Source organism: Homarus americanus, unplaced genomic scaffold (assembly GCF_018991925.1).
Source record: "Homarus americanus isolate GMGI-L3 unplaced genomic scaffold, GMGI_Hamer_2.0 scaffold54443, whole genome shotgun sequence".
NCBI classification, from domain to species: Eukaryota; Metazoa; Arthropoda; class Malacostraca; order Decapoda; family Nephropidae; genus Homarus; species Homarus americanus.
This window is the reverse complement of record NW_024750852.1, coordinates 4,135,387-4,157,713: the sequence shown is the minus strand read 5'-3', so window position 1 is coordinate 4,157,713 and position 22,327 is coordinate 4,135,387. Positions and strand designations below refer to the sequence as shown.

Sequence of the window (22,327 nt, the reverse complement as noted above, 5' to 3'; positions counted from 1 at the left end):
TTACAGGTATTTGCCAGACGTTTCCTTTGTACTTATTTAAGCACATAAAATTGTCATAATGGTAGTGTTCTGGGTGCAGACTTCTGCAGGGATACAGACTCTTCCCAACATACAAAATAATACACGTACATCATCATATATATATATATATATATATATACACAGACTAGTTATTTCCTAAGAAATAAATCATGCACAGACACACACAATCACAATAACAGTTCATACAAGGCTCTCCTCTACCCACCCTCACTAATCTCACCTGTCATCCACCAGTGCCCTCTCACACACACACAGTACTCACCATCACGCTCGACCGTCCGTCCACCAGGCTTACACACACAATACTAAGCATAGGTGTACCGTGTTCCAGCCGGTGGTCGTGGCGGCTCCACTGTAAATTATAATACTGTAATTATGAACGCTTGCGTGACAACTTCGTCATGTGGGGAGATGATCATCACTGTGTTGATCTGTCCATTATGTCTGTCTATCTTATTTTTGTTGTTGTTGTTTAGTAACGAACATATTGTGATTAATCTTATCATCAACGTCATCGGTTGTTTGTGAGTTTCTACAGCTATAATTCTTTATATAGTATCTACATTTTATCACATCTAAATTAGCTTACTATCGCACTAACCGTTGTATATTTTACATGAATACTGTACATAGATAAAGACACGTAAGCTACCCCCCTAAGTGTGAACAATCTCTCTGCACTGAATAAAATTGCCTGGTGTTAGCCAAATGAAATAAATATTAAAAGTGGCGTCCAGCTGTTGTGAAGGTATTAATCAAAAAAGCTATGAATATATCTTTAGGATACACTTAAACAAATAAATTTATTGTAGTTTGTAAGGAACTGAAAGAAGTAGCACTATGAGTAAATTTTGCTAAACCTGATACTTGTTTAGGCTGCAAGAAATGTTGTCAAATGTCGGCTTTGAAAAGAAACATTGGGATAACCGACGGGTTTTTTATTGAATTTACCCAGTATTTGTATGTCTAACCTGATATATATTATACACTGTAAATGGGTGTAAATAACATTGCATTTACAATTTACAGTATGTAGATTATTAAGGAAGGTATTGAGGTATTCTGGTAGAAACGTGACCGACCACCCAAGCGGTTAACAAACCGATTAGTGGCGAAGAGGATAAAAGTTAAAGTTACATATACAGTACTGTTAATATAAATCACGAGGCCAGAATGTAGTAATAATAGCCTCAGCCACAAGTACAGTTAATTTGCCCTTGATGGACGGGCCAGGTAGATGCTGTAATAACTTATGCCTTGAAGTAATTACCTGTACAACAGATATGATGATTAAAAAAATCACTATCTATCTATACATATGTATCCATTGACCCATCCATCTATACATATGTATCTGTCTACCTATCTATCTATGTATCTATCAACAATCAATTGTAACAATCCAGTAAGGTACGGTAATTACCGCATTATTGTAGTTCGAGAAGTAATTCGTCTATATTTGTCCAGGTATTTTTTTCTGAGTAAAACGTTTTATTGGTCTGAGAAGTATTCTGTTATTCTTAGATGGAAATAAAGGCGTTGATACTAAAATTTAAGATTTTTTATGTAATTGAGTACAGTACATCAGAATTAATGATGGCACCCATGTTTCGTCAAATGATCGTTAGAGTTGTTAATTGTTTCGAAACTTGTGGCAGAAGCTGAAGAATTCGGAGTACTCTACTTGTCAAGGGTACACATGACGATTTTGTTCCCCTGAGGGCGCCGCTGTCGCAGGGAGGGCCTCTGGGGGCGCCACTGTCCCCGGGACCATGACAGTGCTCTTATTCTTGTGTCTATTTTGTCATCATTTACTCCTTTAAATTTTTGTGTATCTGACTATACCTGGCATAGGACTGGGGTTTTGCCATGACCTGATCTATTCAATTGATGCAATATTAAGATTAATTATAAGAAAATAACCATTGATACATGTTGAACTACCCATCCCATATCTGATATCTAAAGAATAACTGACTATTACTTCTCTGATACTTTACTTGTACAGTTCTTTTATCCTCTTTGCTTAAATTCACTGGGAACACTATATACTGTACTTGGTTAACGAGAGGATTTTTTAGTTAACATCTTACCTGCATATTTCTTTAAGACTAACACTGACCTACTGTTCAAGATATCCAGTGAGTCAAAGGGTGTTAACCCCTTCACTAAAGGGATCCCACTTTTAATTTTTTATTTGGCTAATGCCAGATGATTTTATCCAGCTCAGAGCGGGGCCCGTACACATGGGGTTTAGGACTTAGTGAGACTTATATAAACCAGGGCTCTGCTTAAAGTAATGTACTCTGGAGAGTTTGTGTGAGGCAGTCTATTATTTTGGTCTTGAACCAGAAATTCTTTAATAAGAAAATGTATTATTGTAACCCAACTTTACCTTAACTAAGTAAATTTGAAATACCATCCAGCAATTACTTTTCATTACAAAAGTTCTGTACTCACACTCATCTATCTCTTAATCCATGTAGGTGTTAGTGAGAGCCCAGGACGACGCACCTGCCACGTATACGAAGAGATAAAACATGGCGGATGGCCACATCATCTCTCCCACCTGGAAATGTTAACACTAAGTCACTCAAGTGATTCTTTAAACAGACCCTTACACACACACAAATACAGACAATGACAAAAACACACACACACACAGTACTCACCACCACACACGACCATCCACCAAGCTCACACACATACACAGTTAAAGCATCACGTGTTCTCCGCTGGTAGTTGTGGTGGCTCCACTTGTATATACGTACAATACTGTAATATAAATGCTAACATAATTTATCTTCGTCATGTGGGAGAAATGGCATTTTTTAAGAGGAAGAGGGCTGTACCAGGTGCTCTTTGAATGTAATGTTCATTTAGGTATTGATTTATACTATGTGTAAATTTATTTCCTGAAAATCTGGATGTAGATCCTCAAAGGTGTTCACAATGCATATATACCTCATGATACGAATAAGAATGTAAGAGTGACAAAATTAGTAAAGTGGGCAGCATTTTTTTTTTTAAACTAACATTACCTTGTACTTTTGTATCAGATTCTTTAGTGGCTCCCATGAAAAGGACCACCTGGAGCACCACACTTTCATCCAGTGACCATAACTCACACCTTAACCAACCATCTGTAACCCTGAAGAAGTGTGGCATTAAATGAAACGATGAAAATGAGATGTAATCTATTCAGGCTGACAATATACTGTACTTTGGAAACTGAGAAAGTTATAGTACTTGATCCAAAATTTACATAATAACAAAGCAATTAACCCTTAGGCCCCGGATGACGTTCCAGAACGTCCGCCTATTCTCGCCAATTTTTTTTTATTATTATTATTATTATTATTATTATTATTATTATTTGTTTTGGAAAGTTTGATTTTTCTCGATTTATCCCCGCACTTGAGGGGGAGGGGAGGGGGGGGGGTTACTGCCAGCAGCACCCTAACCCAGGGCTTAAGGGTTAAGAAATAAAAAAAGGTTATTAAAAAATAATAAAGCACTCCATAGCATATCTGTTATTACCCATTTTTGTATGTGGAAACTTAACAACATCAAAATACCTGTAACCTATCGTATCTTACTAGTACATATACAGTATATAATTTATGTCACTTTTGGGAAATGTATGTATGCACAACAGCATTATGATATCCTGTACATTCTTGACCCAAAAGGCATATTTCTAGGCATAACTTTGGGGAAATATGGCATGGCCTTTTTACACAAGCAAGTAAAGGGGGTCCCCGGGTTACGAACGGGTTCCGTTCCTGAGGACGTTCTGAAGTCAGATTTGTACGTACGTTGGAACACATGCTATGTGCATACTGTACTTACAGACAATGTTTAAAATCCCACTATATAATAGCCTAAGTCCTTATATACATCTAAAATCACTTAATTTAAGAAAAAAGAAGAAATGGAATGACAAAATACAGCAAATGAATGTAGAAAATAGGTCATCGGTTAAATAAAATACTGTAAATGTCAAGTTTAACCCTGTTCGTATCAGCGAGCGTTCGTAAGTCGGAGACCCCCTGTGGGTGGCAGTATTTCTGATACATAACAATTTAAGAATACTTCAATAAATATGGTAATAAAGTACAGTACTAATATAAGAGTTATATTATAACTACAGCGACAAAAGTTCATTTAGTTACACAATATTCTGTGAGTATATTACTTTTAGAAATATATTAACACATGTTAATCTTGTAATATATCTAGGTATATAACAATACATGTAGATATAATTAAATATATAGATATATAATAGCTGTAGATAAATAATTAATATTTTTGACATTACTACACATATACATATAACAATATATAATTAGTTATATTTAATAAAATATACTAATACAGTACAGTATATAATAATACATCTGCATCTATTTGTTACTTGTCTTGGCTATGTCACTGGACTGCGCTTGTTCGCATGAGAACTCCGAATGGCGCTAATTTTAGCTGTTGCACTTGTGAATGAATACTGCAGTATATGTTTGTTTGTCTGTGGGACTCTGCCGTTTGCATTATTTGTGAGGCTACTGTAAAGTATTATAAGGTAAGTTTGTTTGTGCAGCTCTTTGATGTTAGTATTGGCTGTTAGGCTATCTGTACTGAATGAACAGTTTGTGTACAGGTCTATTTACTAAGAGTTTTAAAGGTTGCACTCTCCGCATTGTGTGATTAGTCTGTTTGTGAGATATTGTCTGACGTTTATTCTTGTAGAGATAGTGCTTGCACTGTTAGATGTCTGATAAGGGTGTTGTTTTCTTGCAGGTCATAACTCTTACCCTATTTGTATTCAATAGTGAGTAACAATTTGCTATGACTGTGTATATACTGTGTGTCATATCAGCTTGTAAAGTCTCACAAGTTTCAATGTTTGTAGCCAGTCAAAAAAATTTTTGTGAAGGGTTCTGTTTGCTGCTTCATATTTTAAGGTCAGGTTTGTTTGCTCCACGTGATGTGCATAACTACAGAGGACCTTGTCTCTTGTTTATCAATGCCATTTAATTCTTGTTTGGATTATGGGACCTTGGTTTGTGGTGGACCTTGCATGCCATCTGTCCTCACCATTTCATTCTTCTTAGAATCAAGTGAAACATTTGTTTGTGAAAGACCTTCTTTCGTTTTTGGTACAACCGTTTCATTCTTCTTAGAATCAAGTGAAACATTTGTTTGTGGAGAACCTTCTTTCATTTTTGGTACAACCATTTCATTCTTCTTAGGACCAAGTGAAACATTTGTTTGTGGAGAACCTTCTTTCATTTTTGGAACAACTGCTTCATTCTTCTTAGGACCAAGTGAAACATTTGTTTGAGAAGGACCTTCTTTCATTTTTGGTACAACAGTTTCATTCTTCTTAGGAATATGTGAAACATTTGTTTGTGAAGAACCTTCTTTCATTTTTGGTTCAACCATTTCATTCTTCTTAGGACCAAGTGAAACATTTGTTTGTGAAGAACCTTCTTTCATTTTTGGTACAACCATTTCATTCTTCTTAGGACCAAGTGAAACATTTGTTTGTGGAGAACCTTCTTTCATTTTTGGTACAACCATTTCATTCTTCTTAGGACCAAGTGAAACATTTGTTTGTGGAGAACCTTCTTTCATTTTTGGTACAACCATTTCATTCTTCTTAGGACCAAGTGAAACATTTGTTTGCAAAGGACCTTCTTTCATTTTTGGAACAACTGCTTCATTCTTTTTAGGACCAAGTGAAACATTTGTTTGTGAAGAACCTTCTTTCATTTTTGGTACAACCATTTCATTCTTCTTAGGACCAAGTGAAACATTTGTTTGTGAAGGACCTTCTTTCATTTTTGGTACAACCATTTCATTCTTCTTAGGACCAAGTGAAACATTTGTTTGTGGAGAACCTTCTTTCATTTTTGGAACAACTGCTTCATTCTTCTTAGGACCAAGTGAAACATTTGTTTGTGAAGGACCTTCTTTCATTTTTGGTACAACAGTTTCATTCTTCTTAGGAATATGTGAAACATTTGTTTGTGAAGAACCTTCTTTCATTTTTGGTTCAACCATTTCATTCTTCTTAGGACCAAGTGAAACATTTGTTTGTGAAGAACCTTCTTTCATTTTTGGTACAACCATTTCATTCTTCTTAGGACCAAGTGAAACATTTGTTTGTGGAGAACCTTCTTTCATTTTTGGTACAACCATTTCATTCTTCTTAGGACCAAGTGAAACATTTGTTTGTGGAGAACCTTCTTTCATTTTTGGTACAACCATTTCATTCTTCTTAGGACCAAGTGAAACATTTGTTTGCGAAGGACCTTCTTTCATTTTTGGAACAACTGCTTCATTCTTTTTAGGACCAAGTGAAACATTTGTTTGTGAAGAACCTTCTTTCATTTTTGGTACAACCATTTCATTCTTCTTAGGACCAAGTGAAACATTTGTTTGTGAAGGACCTTCTTTCATTTTTGGTACAACCGTTTCATTCTTCTTAGGACCAAGTGAAACATTTGTTTGTGAAGGACCTTCTTTCATTTTTGGTACAACCGTTTCATTCTTCTTAGGACCAAGTGAAACATTTGTTTGTGAAGAACCTTCTTTCATTTTTGGTACAACCATTTCATTCTTCTTAGGACCAAGTGAAACATTTGTTTGTGGAGGACCTTCTTTCATTTTTGGTACAACCGTTTCATTCTTCTTAGGACCAAGTGAAACATTTGTTTGTGAAGGACCTTCTTTCATTTTTGGTACAACTGCTTCATTCTTCTTAGGACCAAGTGAAACATTTGTTTGTGAAGGACCTTCTTTCATTTTTGGTACAACCGTTTCATTCTTCTTAGGACCAAGTGAAACATTTGTTTGTGGAGGACCTTCTTTCATTTTTGGTACAACCATTTCATTCTTCTTAGGACCAAGTGAAACATTTGTTTGTGAAGGACCTTCTTTCATTTTTGGTACAACCATTTCATTCTTCTTAGGACCAAGTGAAACATTTGTTTGTGAAGGACCTTCTTTCATTTTTGGTACAACCGTTTCATTCTTCTTAGGACCAAGTGAAACATTTGTTTGTGAAGAACCTTCTTTCATTTTTGGTACAACCGTTTCTTTCTTCTTAGGACCAAGTGAAACATTTGTTTGTGGAGAACCTTCTTTCATTTTTGGTACAACCGTTTCATTCTTCTTAGGAATATGTGAAACATTTGTTTGTGGAGGACCTTCTTTCATTTTTGGAACTGCTTCATTCTTTTTAGGACCAAGTGAAACATTTGTTTGTGAAGGACCTTCTTTCATTTTTGGTACAACCGTTTCATTCTTCTTAGGAATATGTGAAACATTTGTTTGTGGAGGACCTTCTTTCATTTTTGGTACAACCGTTTCTTTCTTTTTAGGACCAAGTGAAACATTTGTTTGCGAAGGACCTTCTTTCATTTTTGGAACAACTGCTTCATTCTTCTTAGGACCAAGTGAAACATTTGTTTGTGGAGGACCTTCTTTCATTTTTGGTACAACCGTTTCTTTCTTTTTAGGACCAAGTGAAACATTTGTTTGTGGAGGACCTTCTTTCATTTTTGGTACAACCGTTTCTTTCTTTTTAGGACCAAGTGAAACATTTGTTTGCGAAGGACCTTTCATTTTTGGTACAACTGCTTCATTCTTCTTAGGACCAAGTGAAACATTTGTTTGTGGAGGACCTTCTTTCATTTTTGGTACAACCGTTTCATTCTTCTTAGGAATATGTGAAACATTTGTTTGTGAAGAACCTTCTTTCATTTTTGTTACAACTGTTTCATTCTTGTTTTGGCAAAGTGAAATATTTGGAGGACCTTGTTTCTTGTTTCTTACGGCTGTTTTATTATCGTTTGGACAAAGATAATCAACTGATTGGAGAGGAGTAGGTTTCTTGTCCTTAACAGCTCTTTGTTTCTTGTTTTTCCCAAGTGAATCCTCCAATTGTATAGGTAGTTTCTTCTTTGTCTGAGCTGTTTCCTTTGTCTTTTGATTTTGTGTTAGTTTTGCCTCAGGAATATACTGGTCGATGCGTGTTTTTGGTATTTTACCTCTTTTTATGTCTTGAGATGAGTTCTGCCTCTGTGACCCACTTTTTTCGTAGCTTCCCTCAAAAACTATTTTGTTGTTGTTTGGGCCCAGAGACACCTGAGGTTGAGAATAAGTATGTTTGGCATTTTTCATCTCAAGATTATTTCCACTTGAATTTTGTTGTGGTACAGCTCTTTCAAATTTTTCTTTAATGTTTTTACAAGATCTACTCTTTTTGAATGTTCTTTCTGACATCCCTGCTTGTAAATAATTTTGTTCACCTCTTGCGTCAGGTGTTTTTCTTTTGTCGTCTCTGTGTGAAGCGATGCCATTCGAAGAGGCTCTGTTGCTAGTTGGTTTGGCTGTTTTATCATTGTGTATATGATGAATGTTTCCGTGTGGAGAGCTTTGGTTCATGCTTCCTTTAGACGTTAATCTTAAATCCTGCATCGTTTTAAAACTTGACTCTGAACTTTTGGATAAATGTGTTTCCTGAGAAGACACCTGTGCCTTGTTAGTCTTCGTCTGGTTGTTGTTTTGAGTTTCTTCCCCCCCCAAATTTTCTCTGACAGGTTTGAAAGTGTCATCTTGGGACATCTTTTTCTGGGAAATTTTCTTACAAGATCTAAAATATTTCTTTGGCCAAGAAAAATTTTCTTCTTCTGATAATCTCTGCCTGGATACCTTGTTTTTTCTCATTTCCATGGGTGCAATATTATAGTAATCATATTTTTGTTTGAATTGTAGAGTATCATTAGGTTTTCTTTCATTTGTATTATAAAAGTTTTCCTCAGTAACTTGCAGGGATGTTGTAAATTTTCCCTGATACAAAACTTTGTCTTGCTTCAGTGTGCAGCTTCCTTTATATTCTTTTGTGATTAGGTATATGGTACTGTCTATGACTATCTGAGGTTCCATATCACCACAGTCTTCAAAGCTGGCTAATATTCTTTCAAAAGTATCACTTGCTGATATGCTAGTGCCTTTGTTACCTAATTCTGAAGGAGGATAAACGTTATTTTCCTGTCCCTCCACATGAGTCAAGAGCTGCTTATATACGTCACTTGGGCTGGCATCATCCGAGTCCTTGGAATAATGGATGGATCTGAAGTTATTACATATATTTAGGTCACCGACAATGCCTTCTTGTTTAAAATCATATGAGAAGGGATAGTCTGGATGACTTTGGCACCTGTAAAATATCAGAAAAGTACTGGTATGTAGGAAACAAATATTGTTGATAAAGATGAATAATTTATGTATTATACTCTCAAGTTATACACATACAATGTAGGTTATACATGTACAAAGCATTAAGCTACATCCAAGGCCAATAACAGGCACTCAAGGATAGCAAATTAATGGAAGACCAATAAGGTAAAATAAAGTTCTGTGAGGCCAATATGCAACCTTAAGTGGTAATTAATATTTGACCTCTTGGACCAAAGACCAACTTGCCTTGCACGAGGCTTGCAGAATTTCATGTGACAAGCATATGACAGGTCACACACACTACGAAACAAAACTATGTATAAAACTGTATATAGAGAAGGAAAATAAACTACAGGTACATTATTCCACCACTTGAATGTTTATTAGAGATAAGATTAAACTGGATATGGCTTAGCCAAGATTATGTTTGTGAGTGTTGTATTATCTTGGTAGCTGCTCCCCTGATGGTGTGGCAAGAAAAATATTTCTAAGTGTCAGGAAGGGAAGGCTTCATCACAAGAGATCCAACCTCTGCTTGAGGCAACTGAGTGAATAACTCTTAACTGCTGTTCAGTTTTGATGTGAGTAAAAATGATACTTGCCTTTATTTATCTAATAAAAAGATAAAATGACAAAAGAATGTTGTGTACCGGTACTACTTATATTATTACGAAATTTATATTATTAATCTTATTTAATATTTTCCAGTACCTGTATACTTATACTGCTGTATGTGTGAGCGATGTTATATGAGGATACATTGATCACGAGTACAGTAGTGTCAACAGTGTCTGTGCACGGATATAATTTTGAAAATCTTGTTTTTCTACTTATATTTATACTATATAGCACCTGCAATGTTTTGCCTAGGGTAAAATGAACTGTTCTATAGCCTGAAGTGATGTACTTCTGGGTACATACTCGTGAATTAGGGAGCTGACTAGAATATATATGTTTATTCTCCATCACTTCAATTTATGCCTATACACAAAATTGAGCCATGTCTGCAACAAAGAGATTACTCCAGACTGTGGGTAAAATGGATGAAAAACACACAAGCATGTGGTGATCGACAGTAATACCTGTATTAAACTTTCACTTCATTAGGTAAGCAAAATATACCATAGGCAACTAAAAAACATCTATCTCTTGAAATGTGAATGCACAATCCTTGATCTTGACCTATTGTAGAACGATGAGCAAAAATATTCATATTCTAAATACTGCTTATGAAAACTGCTTGCAGATATCTTTTGTGGTACTGTATATGAGGCACGCTTGTTAAAAATAACTGCAAGATATTAAAAAAAATAATACATCCGATAATCATCAATGTTTACCACTAATGACAGACCAGAAGACACAGTAATACTTAAAAAACAAACCAAAATAAACATACTTGTCACTAGAATGTCTGAATGATAACGAATAACCAAAAACATGAGTGTCATTCTCGATTCCGGTCACCTTGCACCAAAGCACATAAAGGACTCGTAAAGGGTGAATAAACAAAAACATCTATTAATACACAATATAAGACTTTGTGAGGAAGGAACTCATCTTACCCTTTATGCTCCACGAAATCTCTTTGCCTGGCGTATCCTCCCATTTCCAGTCTCCTCAACACTTCCATCTCCTCCTTATTCAAGTGCAAATTTTGGAGGCCCTGTAAAAATACACAAGGATAAGTGGTCTTTTGTGACATCCAGTAAGCCACACATAACTATTACTGTATCTTTGTGACACCCTGTAAAATACAAAATAATTACGGTACATTACTAGATCAGAAAATAGTTAACCTCTTAACCCTATAAACATTCCAAAGGACTCTGAACTCCTTGGAAAATTCCTACCATTAATATTCATGCATAGCAAAAGAAAGATTACTTGTTAAGAAAGGAATAAAAAATCATTCTACTGTATACCTGTACAGTAATTTATCTAGAATTATTACATAATACAGGTTGGATATCCCTTATCTGAAATTCCCAAGTCCAAAATGCTCTGAAATCCGAAAGTCTATTTCATTATATTTATGGTAGATAATAAACAGAATATGGCAGATATGATAATTTTTACTAGGGTAAGTATGTATGTGTAATGAATAAAGGTAAGACATAGGCTGCTTAGCGCCTCAGAGTCAGGCGTCATGGCTATGCCAAACAGACGGTAGTGATTGCTTACCTTTCTGGGTCTTTTGTGTACATTTTATCATATAGTTTATAACCAAAATGATTTAATTATATTTCATAAAACTACCTGCAGAATATATGTATCCATAAAGCTGTAAATGAAATATAAATGAATTTTGTGCACAGACTTGGGCCCCATCCCTGCTGGGTGAGCTACCGCATTATACAGGTTCTGTATGCAATACTGGATATAGGATATGGGTATTCCCAAATCCGAGACCCTTAAGGCCCCAGCCATTTCGGATAAAGGATACCCAACCTGTAATAACTAGATTGACAATCACCAAATATATATACACACACACACACACACAGTGGTCCCTCGGTTAACGAGCATAATCCGCTCTAGAAGGTTCCTCGTTAACCGAAAGCATTGTTTCAATGGGTTTTTGGGTAATTGGTTCCAGGTCACCGAAAATTGCCTAAATTCAACAAAAAAGGTAGAAAAGTACACTTATTTTGAGGTGTGTATGTAGAAGGCTCCTGGATGATGATGATGATGGGAATTAGAATGGGGGTGGAGGAGAAGGGAGAAGAGAAGGCATTAGGGTGGCGCCATTTCACCCATAAAAATTTAGTTCTCTTGGTGTAATTCAAGATTATTTTCTTTAAATCAACACTGCACTGCATTATATATTGTCAATATGTAAAACAAATTTCAAAATGACCAATAATTTGCTTGCAAACACAGAAAAAAGCGTTTAGTTGAAGAGAGTCTCAAGCAAGATGTTACCTCCACTGAAAAGACAGAGACTGGCGCCTGTTTCGTGTGTTGCCAGGCTGGATGGTGTGCATAAAACTAGTTTCCTTACCTTCAATTATGTTCAATAATTGTTAAAATGACTAAAAATTTAATATTAAACTTTTAAAATTATTGAATGGTATAAACTTCTTGATATTTACTAAAATGGTAAGGAATATAAGCCCTAGAACCGATTTCTGTATTGGCGGACTAATACTACAGCTGGTGGACCGCCAAATGCAAGCGAAAACATGTTGAGGTCGGCTCATAAGAAACTCGTTAATCGAGGGATTGCTCGTTAACCGAAGTTAAGAATCTTATGGAAGGTAACTCGTTAACCGAGGGACCACTGTATACATATATATATATAAATTTGCTAAATACTGTTTTCTGTACTATATTTAAGATGTAAAAATAAAATTTTCAACACGTATACACACACTGCCACAAGTACTAACAAGAATACACATACCAATGAGGCAATATTGTACTACTGAAGGAAATATTACTATCAATAGAACAGTTACTTTTAGTTGTACAGTGGGTCCCCGACTTATGAACGCCCACCGATATGAATGGGGTTAAACTTTAAATTTACAGTATTTTATTTACCTGATGATTTTTACTTTCATTTACTGTTTTATGTCATTCTATTTCTTCTTTCGTCTTAAATTAAGTGATTTTAGATGTAAATAAAGACTTGGGCGATGATATAGTGGGATTTTAAACATTTTTCTTTAAGTACAGTATGCACATAAAACGTGTTTAGACTTACGTATAAATCCGACTTAAGAATGTCCTCAGGAACGTAACCCGTTCATAACCCAGGGATCCCATGTCTGATAAATTAAAACTATAACTTGCACCAAAGGAAGATTATTTTCTTATTTCACCATGACCTGACGGCCACTGGTTTCTTATCCCATGTGAAGCAGGTGACTACCACAACAACACATTATTGACCATCCATCCATGGCGTAAATTGTGACATTCCAACTTTTACGTCATCCCCAAATTATCATACAAAGTCAATGACTGAAAAGTCTCATTTATATTAAATTGAAAATAGAGAACTTTTCCTACATTCAGTGTATACAGTATAAGGAAAGAAGCCTACAGACATCCAGATGATGTCGCCACACTATCATTTCATACTGAGAAAGAATTCAGCCCTATGACTAAGCAGTTTCAACTAGTATATCCTTCCCATCACTGAACACATGTACTACTGTGATGGAGAGAGTGATAAGTACTGTACAGTACTAGTACAACAATACAGTAGCTAGGAGAGATGCTTACTGCATAGATCTTAGTCTGTATTTCCAAAGACACTCCCTTAAGAAAGGAAATGATCTTCTGCTGGAGGAGGAACTGCACCAGGACGGCCTTTGTGTGTACACCATGGTCACGGGCGATTTTAATCACTTTAGCATTTCTAGGCAACGTTGGGTATCCTTTTCTGAAGGGAAAAAACCAAGGCAGTAGAAAGAAGCACGCAGCTGGTGTAATTTACCTGTGTTTGATGATGTGCACACTAAATAATACAAGTGACCTCCAAACTATGACCTTTATTATGAGTGTGAAATCCTAACATCTCTAGAAGTGCAGTTACTGTACTTACATGGTGGTGTAGCTAGGGGGGCCCAAGGTATATATGGCCATTACAGTGATCTTCTTTTCTTCAAGGAACTGTCTCTCTGCCTCACGCATGTGGTACACGTTGATGTCTAATTGAACAATGTGTGGTTTCAAGTTACACCCTGTGATAAAGTAAAATCTTAATCAACATTCTTATATATATACAGTAATATATATATATATATATATATATATATATATATATATAATATATAATATATATATATATATATATATATATATATATATATATATATATATATATATATATATATATATATATATATATATATATATATATATATATATATATATATATATATACATATATATATATACATATACATACATATATATATATATATATATATATATATATATATATATATATATATATATATATATATATATATATATATATATATATATATATATATATATATATATATATATATATATATATATATATATATATATATATATATATATATATATGTTTCATTTAAGACAAAATTTACCATCAACCAAAACTGGAGCAAGTTCGGATATAGTCAGGAGTCGGTGCACGCCCAGTACTTGTCAACAGTATGCAACACAAACGTGACCGACTGCCCAAGCAGCTAACGAGCCAATCGGCGGCGAAGAGGATAAAAGTACAAAAAGATAAGATAACCAAATATTTACGGCTACAAGCAGACACAAACAGACCCAAATATCCAAACGACTTAATTTTTTTTTAATGAATTAGTCCCTGAATTTTTTAAAATCAAAATAAGATGTCAATAAAGCACAGTACAGTGTAACTTTTCTCTTTAAGTTAGTGTTGGTATCAAATCAAAAACATCAAATACTTTTATTATCCATAATCATACTTTTTTATTCGTTCTGTTCTAATTCTCACTTTATTGTTGAATACCGTACTAATTCTGTAATACTTAAAAAGTATCGGTAAAATCAGATGACAAGTGATTTGCACCTGACTAATGGTCTAAAAATCGTAGTTAAGACATTGATAGTAGTCTCACCGATTCACGCTGAGAAAAAATGTGCTGAATGAGGAATTACAGCGCTGTAGAATACAGTGGTCCCTCAGTTAATTAAAGCCTCAGTTAACAAAATTTCGGTTAACGAATTACTTTCCATAAGAATCTTTAATTCGATTAAAGAACAAAAATTCGATTAACGAACAAAAATTTGATAAATGAAATTCTTACGAAAACATGTCAACATGTTTTGGCTTGCTCATCAGCTGGTAGGTTAATCCGCCAATACAGTAATCGGTTCTAGGGATTACGTTCTTTCCCATTGGAGTAAATATTAAGAAGGTTGTGCTATTCAATATTTTTCCAAGTTTTATATTAAAATTATTAGTAATTTTAACACATATTTAACATAATTGCAGTACAGAGAACTAGTTTTTGGTGCGCCCATCAGCCACTTCACTCACCCACCAAGGTGTCTGTTTGTGTCTCTGTTCAGTGGTGGAGGAAACATCTTGCTTGTGGCTCTCTTGACCACAGAGTATTTTTACGTTTTTACAGTATACAATTACTGTATTGGTCATTCTGAAACTTATTTAACACATTGATAATATATAGCGCAGCGCAGTGTTGATTTAAAGAAAGTAATCTTGAATTACACCAAGTGAACTTAAAATTTTATTGGTGAAAATACTGGATCCAGAATGGCTCCCCTGAAAGGTGATTTCTCCTCCATTCCCAATTCCTTCTCTTCTCCCTTCTCCTCCACCCCCACTTCTAATTCCCATCATCATCATCAACCAGGAACCTTCTACATACACACCTCAAAGTAAGTGTACCTTAATGCAGTTTTTTTTACTTTGTATGTACTTTTCGGTGAGCTGGAACCAATTACCAAATATTCCATTGAAACAATGTATTTGGTTAACGAAATTTTCGGTTAACGAACAACCTTCTGGAGCGAATTGTGTTCGTTAACCGAGGGACCACTGTACATGTACTTCTCTGCTTCAACACGCTCAACCCTGATGCTAAAAAAAAACACTTGCCTGTGTTCTATTTGAAAGACAAAATAAGATACAGTATAGCAAAACAAATTTCTTACACAATTGAAAGATGAAGAACAGAAGCTGTTTTGTATTTATTTGCCATATAATCATTTTAATTAGGTACTATATACGTTTTCTAATCATTAATTCACACCTTAGCAACACCAGATCAATTGACTAGAAGACACAAAAAATAATGTGATATAATGCAAAAGCATGAATCAGAGAAACAAACAACACAATATACAGAAGAGCAAGTAAATAAACATTAAAAAACAACAATAAAAGAGGAACTCACGGGTGTATATAGCGTTCACTTGTTCTATGTTGAAGTTACAAAGTCCCACGTATCTAGCACGCCCAGTTATATACTGTGGATAAAATGGTGTTAGTCATCCATATTTATCAATTTAAAGAAACTAAGATATTACAAGATTATTAAAAAAAATAAATAATCAGTAAGGGTAAACATCACAATATATATCAGGTACACCACGAATGGTTGAATGTCTTATTATAGTATCACACTTCATGACAACTAGGCCCTCTGACCTTATCCGACCTGGGGAGAAGGTGTAATAATTGACTTACTGCTTCATCACAAACAAGGCCTCTTAACCTAACCTGATCTGATTTAGGGTAAAGGCTTTTTCATAACCAAGAGCTACTGACCTGATATAATATGATGATATAAAGTGTAACTGACCTGGTCCTCCATGCCACGCCACACACTGAAGATATCTGAACTTAGGTCGAGACGGCTCTTCCCGCCCTTATTGCGTGGACGCAAATCTTCATCATTCCTGCCTGTATAAGTGAAATACAAGTTAAAAACTGTAAATAGACAAAACCAAAATTCATCCCTCTCTTTCACGCTCTCTTTTACGTCAACACTCAACCTTGTAGAGCCATGCCCAAGCTCTCACCTAATCACAAGAGGTCACAGCTCAAGATTGAAGAAGCGATAAGTCCAGAAAACTGTGAGGGCAAACTTTTTCGGAGTGAGAGTTGTGAACTCTTGGAACAATCTACCAAAAAGTGTTGTGACGGCACCGAGTGTGAGCTCTTTCAAGACAAGACTTGACCAACACTGGAGCGGGTTCAGGTACATTCAGGAGCCGGTGCATGCCCAGTACTTGCCAACAGTGCGTAACAGAGACGTGACCGATCGCCCAAGTGGCTAACGAGCCGATCAGTGGTGAAGAGGGTAAAAGTAAATCCCAAGTCTGTAACAGTCACCTTGTAGAGCCACATCCTAGGTCTCTCACACTCACCTTGAAGACCCACAGGGCCCTCCATAAGGTAGGCATCTACATAGTTTAGGCCGAGCCTGTTTAGCGACTTGGTCAGGAACCTGCCCACGTCATACCTCCGGTTCCCTATCATAGGCAGCTGCAAAAAATGGTTACCGTTAGATCTGATCATGTACAGCTGAAACTTTGGTCACTATTAGCTCTGAACATCTGTGGTAAAACATGAAATATATGCCATCTACGAAAAACAACAGTCTTTTAATTTTACAGTAAGCAGTAAATGTTCTACCACTTCACCCATGATGAAGATATAAAAACTGTCTTGTGAGAAATTAATTTAATAATACTAAATTAAAATTTCTTTTCATGATATAGTAAGAACTTTCTCTAAATAACAATGAAAATTTTCTCTCATAACAGCAAGAAGTTTCTCCTACAACAGTGAGAACTTCCTTTCATTAGTGAGAAATTCCTCTCATACAGTGAGAACTTCCTCTCATAATAGTGAGAACTTTCTCTCATAACATCAAGAACTCTTGCCATTATGAGGATTTCCAATAAATTAGCAGCTATCATCAAACATACATGGGACCCTGTGTAGTCCCTCTCTCTCCCTAGTTTAATGAAATCATTTCTCTCTCTCTCTCTCTCTCTATCTTTACCTTGGTAATGATGAAGAAATCATCCCTGCTCATGCCTTTGGTCCAGAAATATTTTAGCTTAATTCCTATCATTTGTTCTAACTTGTCAGAGTGAGATGTGTCTATGAGCCTCACGTTCCATTTCATGGCCCGAGCAAAGCTGCGTCTCGCCTTCACGATATTCTTCTGCGAGTACAACTTAGCATATTACAGAGAGGCAAAAGTGCAGCAAGCAATACAATATGCTTTACTACATCAACAGATACACGAGTGTAGATGCACTTGTGGGGGTAATACCTGTATAGTGAAACAGTTTTATTAGGCATCACCTGAAGGAGACAATACAGTAAAATACAAATATTTATTTACACAATCCCATACTTGGAGGGGGGGGGGAAGAGTTAGGAAGATTTAGCTAATAAGCTGTACTTCAGTTGAGGTAACAACTCGGGGACTCCACCATGATTTTAAGTGAGGGAGGGGGTGGCTGGGAGTGAAGAGTCTCATGTTAGAGTGTATGAGTACTGTACTGTAGCATTATGATAAATATATTAAAACTGAACTTATTTAAACCAGGGGCACACCCAGAAATCTGAGAAGGTTGGGGTTCATGCCTATTACTCTTTTTTTCTTAACCTCTTCAGATTTTTTATCGTTTTATATGTAAATCAAGACAGCACAGTAACGCCCTTTTCCCAAGTATGTGATACTGAACTCACAATTCCACGCTAGGAAGTAAATCACCAATTACATTCCACCAAAATTTCAGTATGGATACATATCATTCACAAGTATTTCTGGATCAGATTTAATTTACTGTAACAACATTTAAACATATGGTAATTTATGAGAACACCACTACTACCAGAAACAGCTGTTCGATTTCAGTCAGTTTTTTCCACAGATGTTCTTATCATTACAGTAAGTATTTTAAAAGAGGCAACAACTTTTTCTTTGAATTATAAGTATTTTTTTTTTTACCTTTTCTCAATCTATGACCACAAATTGCCTGTAGTGGGCAGGTTTTGAAGGATGAGGGATATTGCGGGGTAAAACGCAGTGAAAAACTGATCATATGACAGTAAAATGATGGCTCAACATATTTTATACTTGAAGAAATTAATTATTTTCCATAAATGCACCTCCAAAAAATCTGCCAAGTCACTGTGTGTCGCATGTTTGTTTACAAACGACCCGCCCGGTCCGCATGTGCTCTTACGTCCACTAAAAAGTAAAATTACACTATGATGCTTCAACAAAGTTAGTTTCATTGCTACCAGATACCAAAATAAGTACTTCTGTTTAATATGGTAGGGGGTCCAGGAGGCAGAGACCCATGGCTAGGAAGTTAGGTAAGGTTTGGTATTTTTTTATGGTTGTCAGGTTATATTAGGTTCTAGTAAATGTCGCCTCTTTTAAAATACTGTACTGTACTTACGACAATGATAAGAACATGTGTGGAAAAAAATGAACAAAATCGAACAACTCTTTCTGGTGGTAACGGTGTTCTCATACATTATCAAACGTGTGTATTTGTTGGCAACAAAAATAACAAAGTACTTGGGTTTATACAAAGGAGTGTTAGTTACAAGACTAGCGAGGTTATCCTAAAACTATATCTTGCTTGTGAGAACCCAATTGGATGATGCTGTTCAGCTTTGGCCACCGTACTACAGAATGGATATCATATCCCTAGAAAGCATACAGAGGAGGATGACAAGACTAATCCCAGGAACCTTGAGTATAGGGAGAGATTAAAGCATCTTAATTTGCACTTCCTTGAGAGATGTAGAGTGAGGGGCGAAGTGTATAAATGGAGGTTAGGGTTAAACAAAGGTGATATAACAAAGCAACTTAAATTAACCAACCAGGAACAATCTCGTAGCTATGGCTTTAAATTAGACAGTTAGATATAGGAGCGAGATAGGTAAACATTGGTTTGGAAATAGGGTAATGGATGAGTGGAACAAGTTATCAAACATCATCATTAACTCATACACACTTGGTGGCTTCAAATACTAAGTTGGATGGATATATGAACGATAGGTGTTGGGCGCAAGCGAGACTGCCCAGTATGGGCCAATATGCCGACTGCAGTTTCCTCCATTCTTATGCTTATTGTTCCCATTAAATATGCATGGTTCGTCTGCCATCATTCACACTTTAGCATCATGGTCTCCATAATGGGCGTTGTTTACGGTCTGCATCACTACACATGTGTGGGGTTGCAGCGGTTTCACTGATAACTTTTTTCAACACCTTGAACTTATCAATCCTGCAGAAAAACTGGCTACCTGCAACCCCTCAATGAAAATTCAATTTTTTTATTTTCGTGAATTTCCATTTCTTTCCTTGTTCTCCACTAAATTTGTATCATTTGTCATCTGGGTAAAATTTCACTTGTTACCACCCAATGAATTTTATGGTTGCAATCAATAGTTTAGACAATTCTAAGGCACTTTTCTTCTGTCGTTTCTCTAACCTAACCTCCTAACCATATTAATTATAGGTCATTTGCTAGGGATACATCATAGTAGAAAAGGTTAATTATTGACGACTACACCACTGCTGATCTTTCAGAAAAAACGAATTTAAAAAAGCCATAATTTCACTGTGTTTCATAGTGGACACTATCACAGGTATGGCAAATGTCTTAAAAAAGTGTTTATTTAAAAGTTCAACTTAACCTAGTCTAACCGAGTCTAAATTATCCTAACTATAACCCCCCCAAAATGTATCATATCAGAACTCGATGATGAAAATATCTTAATAATATAAATATCAAAACAAATAATGAGTCGGCAGTGTAGTCATCAATATTAGCCCGAATGAAACATTATCCTCTGTTGCAGACATGATGTACTGTAACCCAACAGACTGCAGGTTGTATGAAGGTAAGTCAATCTCCCGGACATGCAAACTTCAATTAATAACTCCACTTTAAATAACACATGAAAAATGTGGACCGTAGTCTTTGCTATCATTAACAAAGTCCATGACAGGCTGATGACTCTACAGGTTCGTTTACTATAAATCGTCCTTTATAACAACAAAATTTGTTACTCTGAAGTTGCTGTATATTGTACTGTCTATCTTACGTCTCTCTGGGTGCTGTATCCTAGAAGTGGAACACTCTCAAGGGTGTTGAGTAGCTGTACTTTATCCGTGTATAAAACAGGTGACATCATCGAGAACTCTTGAAAACCAAAGAAACATCCCACTCGACCTCGTCACACTCGACCTCGTCAAGCACCGTCTACTGAGGCTGTTAGAGGTTGTAGTTCAACACATTTCCGGAGTTCGCTGCTGAATCTAAAGTGACGAAAAGATAAGTTTTATTGAAATTCTTGAATCAATTCTACAAAATTTATCTAAGAAAATTTGTCAGAACTTACTTTATACACAGTTTTGTATTCTTCACTATTACCTTAATGGTACTATGATTGCCAATATTTACAAACTGTGTTGGATTTACTGAAATATTTAATAGGGGGTCACAACAGTAAACTGATGTAGCGAAATGACAGAAATTTTAAATAAAAAAAAGACAAGTAAATAATATTAGATGCCATACATAAATTACATTAGGAAGTATTGTATGTCAAGCACTTCAGTACCAGAGGTGAACTATAGTCTAACACTATGAGACCGTTCACTCCCCAAGTAGCCGGAAAGTTAACAAAATAATTACCATAAAGAGAGCAGGCCGAACATTCCGGTGAATTCACACTGTTTTATATTGTTTTTTTTATTTCTTATTTTTAGCAGCTGCAATGAGGCCCCGATACTGTGCAGCTATAGCCAAAGACAATATAAGAAGGACGGGAAAGCAGGCAAAAACCGCTTTAGCCACATAGAATATAGTTGGGCTTGGAATGAACAGATGGCTCACTTTTTTTTATTGGTAAAGGTCGACGCTTTCCTGTCTTTCTAATATAGTCTTTTAACACACCATTGTGACGTCACTATCAAGCCATTTGCCTGAGTGAGCCATGAAGGAAGGACGTGTCGTGACTGGCTGTTATGTGGTGGTTACATTTTTAGTATTTTTATATTAAGTTATTTAAACACAAGCTTATGTCGCTACTGTCCTCTGTGGTGAGTAAATTGTTGGTACTTTTATTTTCATAATTAAATTACATGTGATGTTAGAGAGTTGGTTAATCACCTCCATGGTAGTTTGTCAACACATCAAGTAGTTACTGAGAGTTTTATTCCATCATCAATTGGAAATTTAGGTGAAGATGTTTTATGAAAAGGTAATTGCAAAGATAAACTCCGCCATTTTATATATTATGCTGCCTAGGTATTAGTGTAGTTTATATTGGTGTTTGTAGTAAGAAATAATTCGTTGCCGTCGACGATTTGGTGAATTGACCAAAATTAATAGGGTTAATATTCGCTTTTATCCCAATAGGTATTTCAGATTTAGGTTAATATATAGGACTAACCCGCCAGGGGTGCACAGCGCCTATATCATCTCACGTCCAGAAAATGCCTCAAATTTCACCATATCATAGTATGTTCTTTCTGTTTAATAT

At 35.7% G+C, this 22,327-nt stretch overlaps 1 protein-coding gene across 1 annotated transcript; it reads right to left on the bottom strand.

The window, feature by feature from the left end:
• Positions 1-2,145: 2,145 nt before the first annotated feature.
• Positions 2,146-21,044, bottom strand: LOC121854384 (aldo-keto reductase family 1 member A1-like). Its single transcript, XM_042349027.1, has 8 exons — positions 20,885-21,044; positions 17,167-17,284; positions 16,599-16,699; positions 16,191-16,263; positions 13,847-13,985; positions 13,525-13,684; positions 10,857-10,957; positions 2,146-2,611 (listed from the first exon to the last, which is right to left on the bottom strand). The coding sequence occupies exons 1-8, from the start codon at positions 20,972-20,974 to the stop codon at positions 2,599-2,601; spliced, it is 795 nt and encodes a 264-aa protein (XP_042204961.1). The 5' UTR covers positions 20,975-21,044; the 3' UTR covers positions 2,146-2,598.
• Positions 21,045-22,327: the final 1,283 nt, after the last annotated feature.

Coding starts and splice junctions, on each gene's coding strand:
- LOC121854384 (XM_042349027.1), bottom strand. CDS start 20,974: ATGATGTCACCTGTTTTATACACGGATAAAGTACAGCTACTCAACACC. Junction 16,700..17,166: donor GGGCCCTGTGGGTCTTCAAG/GTGAGTGTGAGA, acceptor TCACTTATACAG/GCAGGAATGATGAAGATTTG. Junction 13,685..13,846: donor CCCCCTAGCTACACCACCAT/GTAAGTACAGTA, acceptor TTTTCCCTTCAG/AAAAGGATACCCAACGTTGC.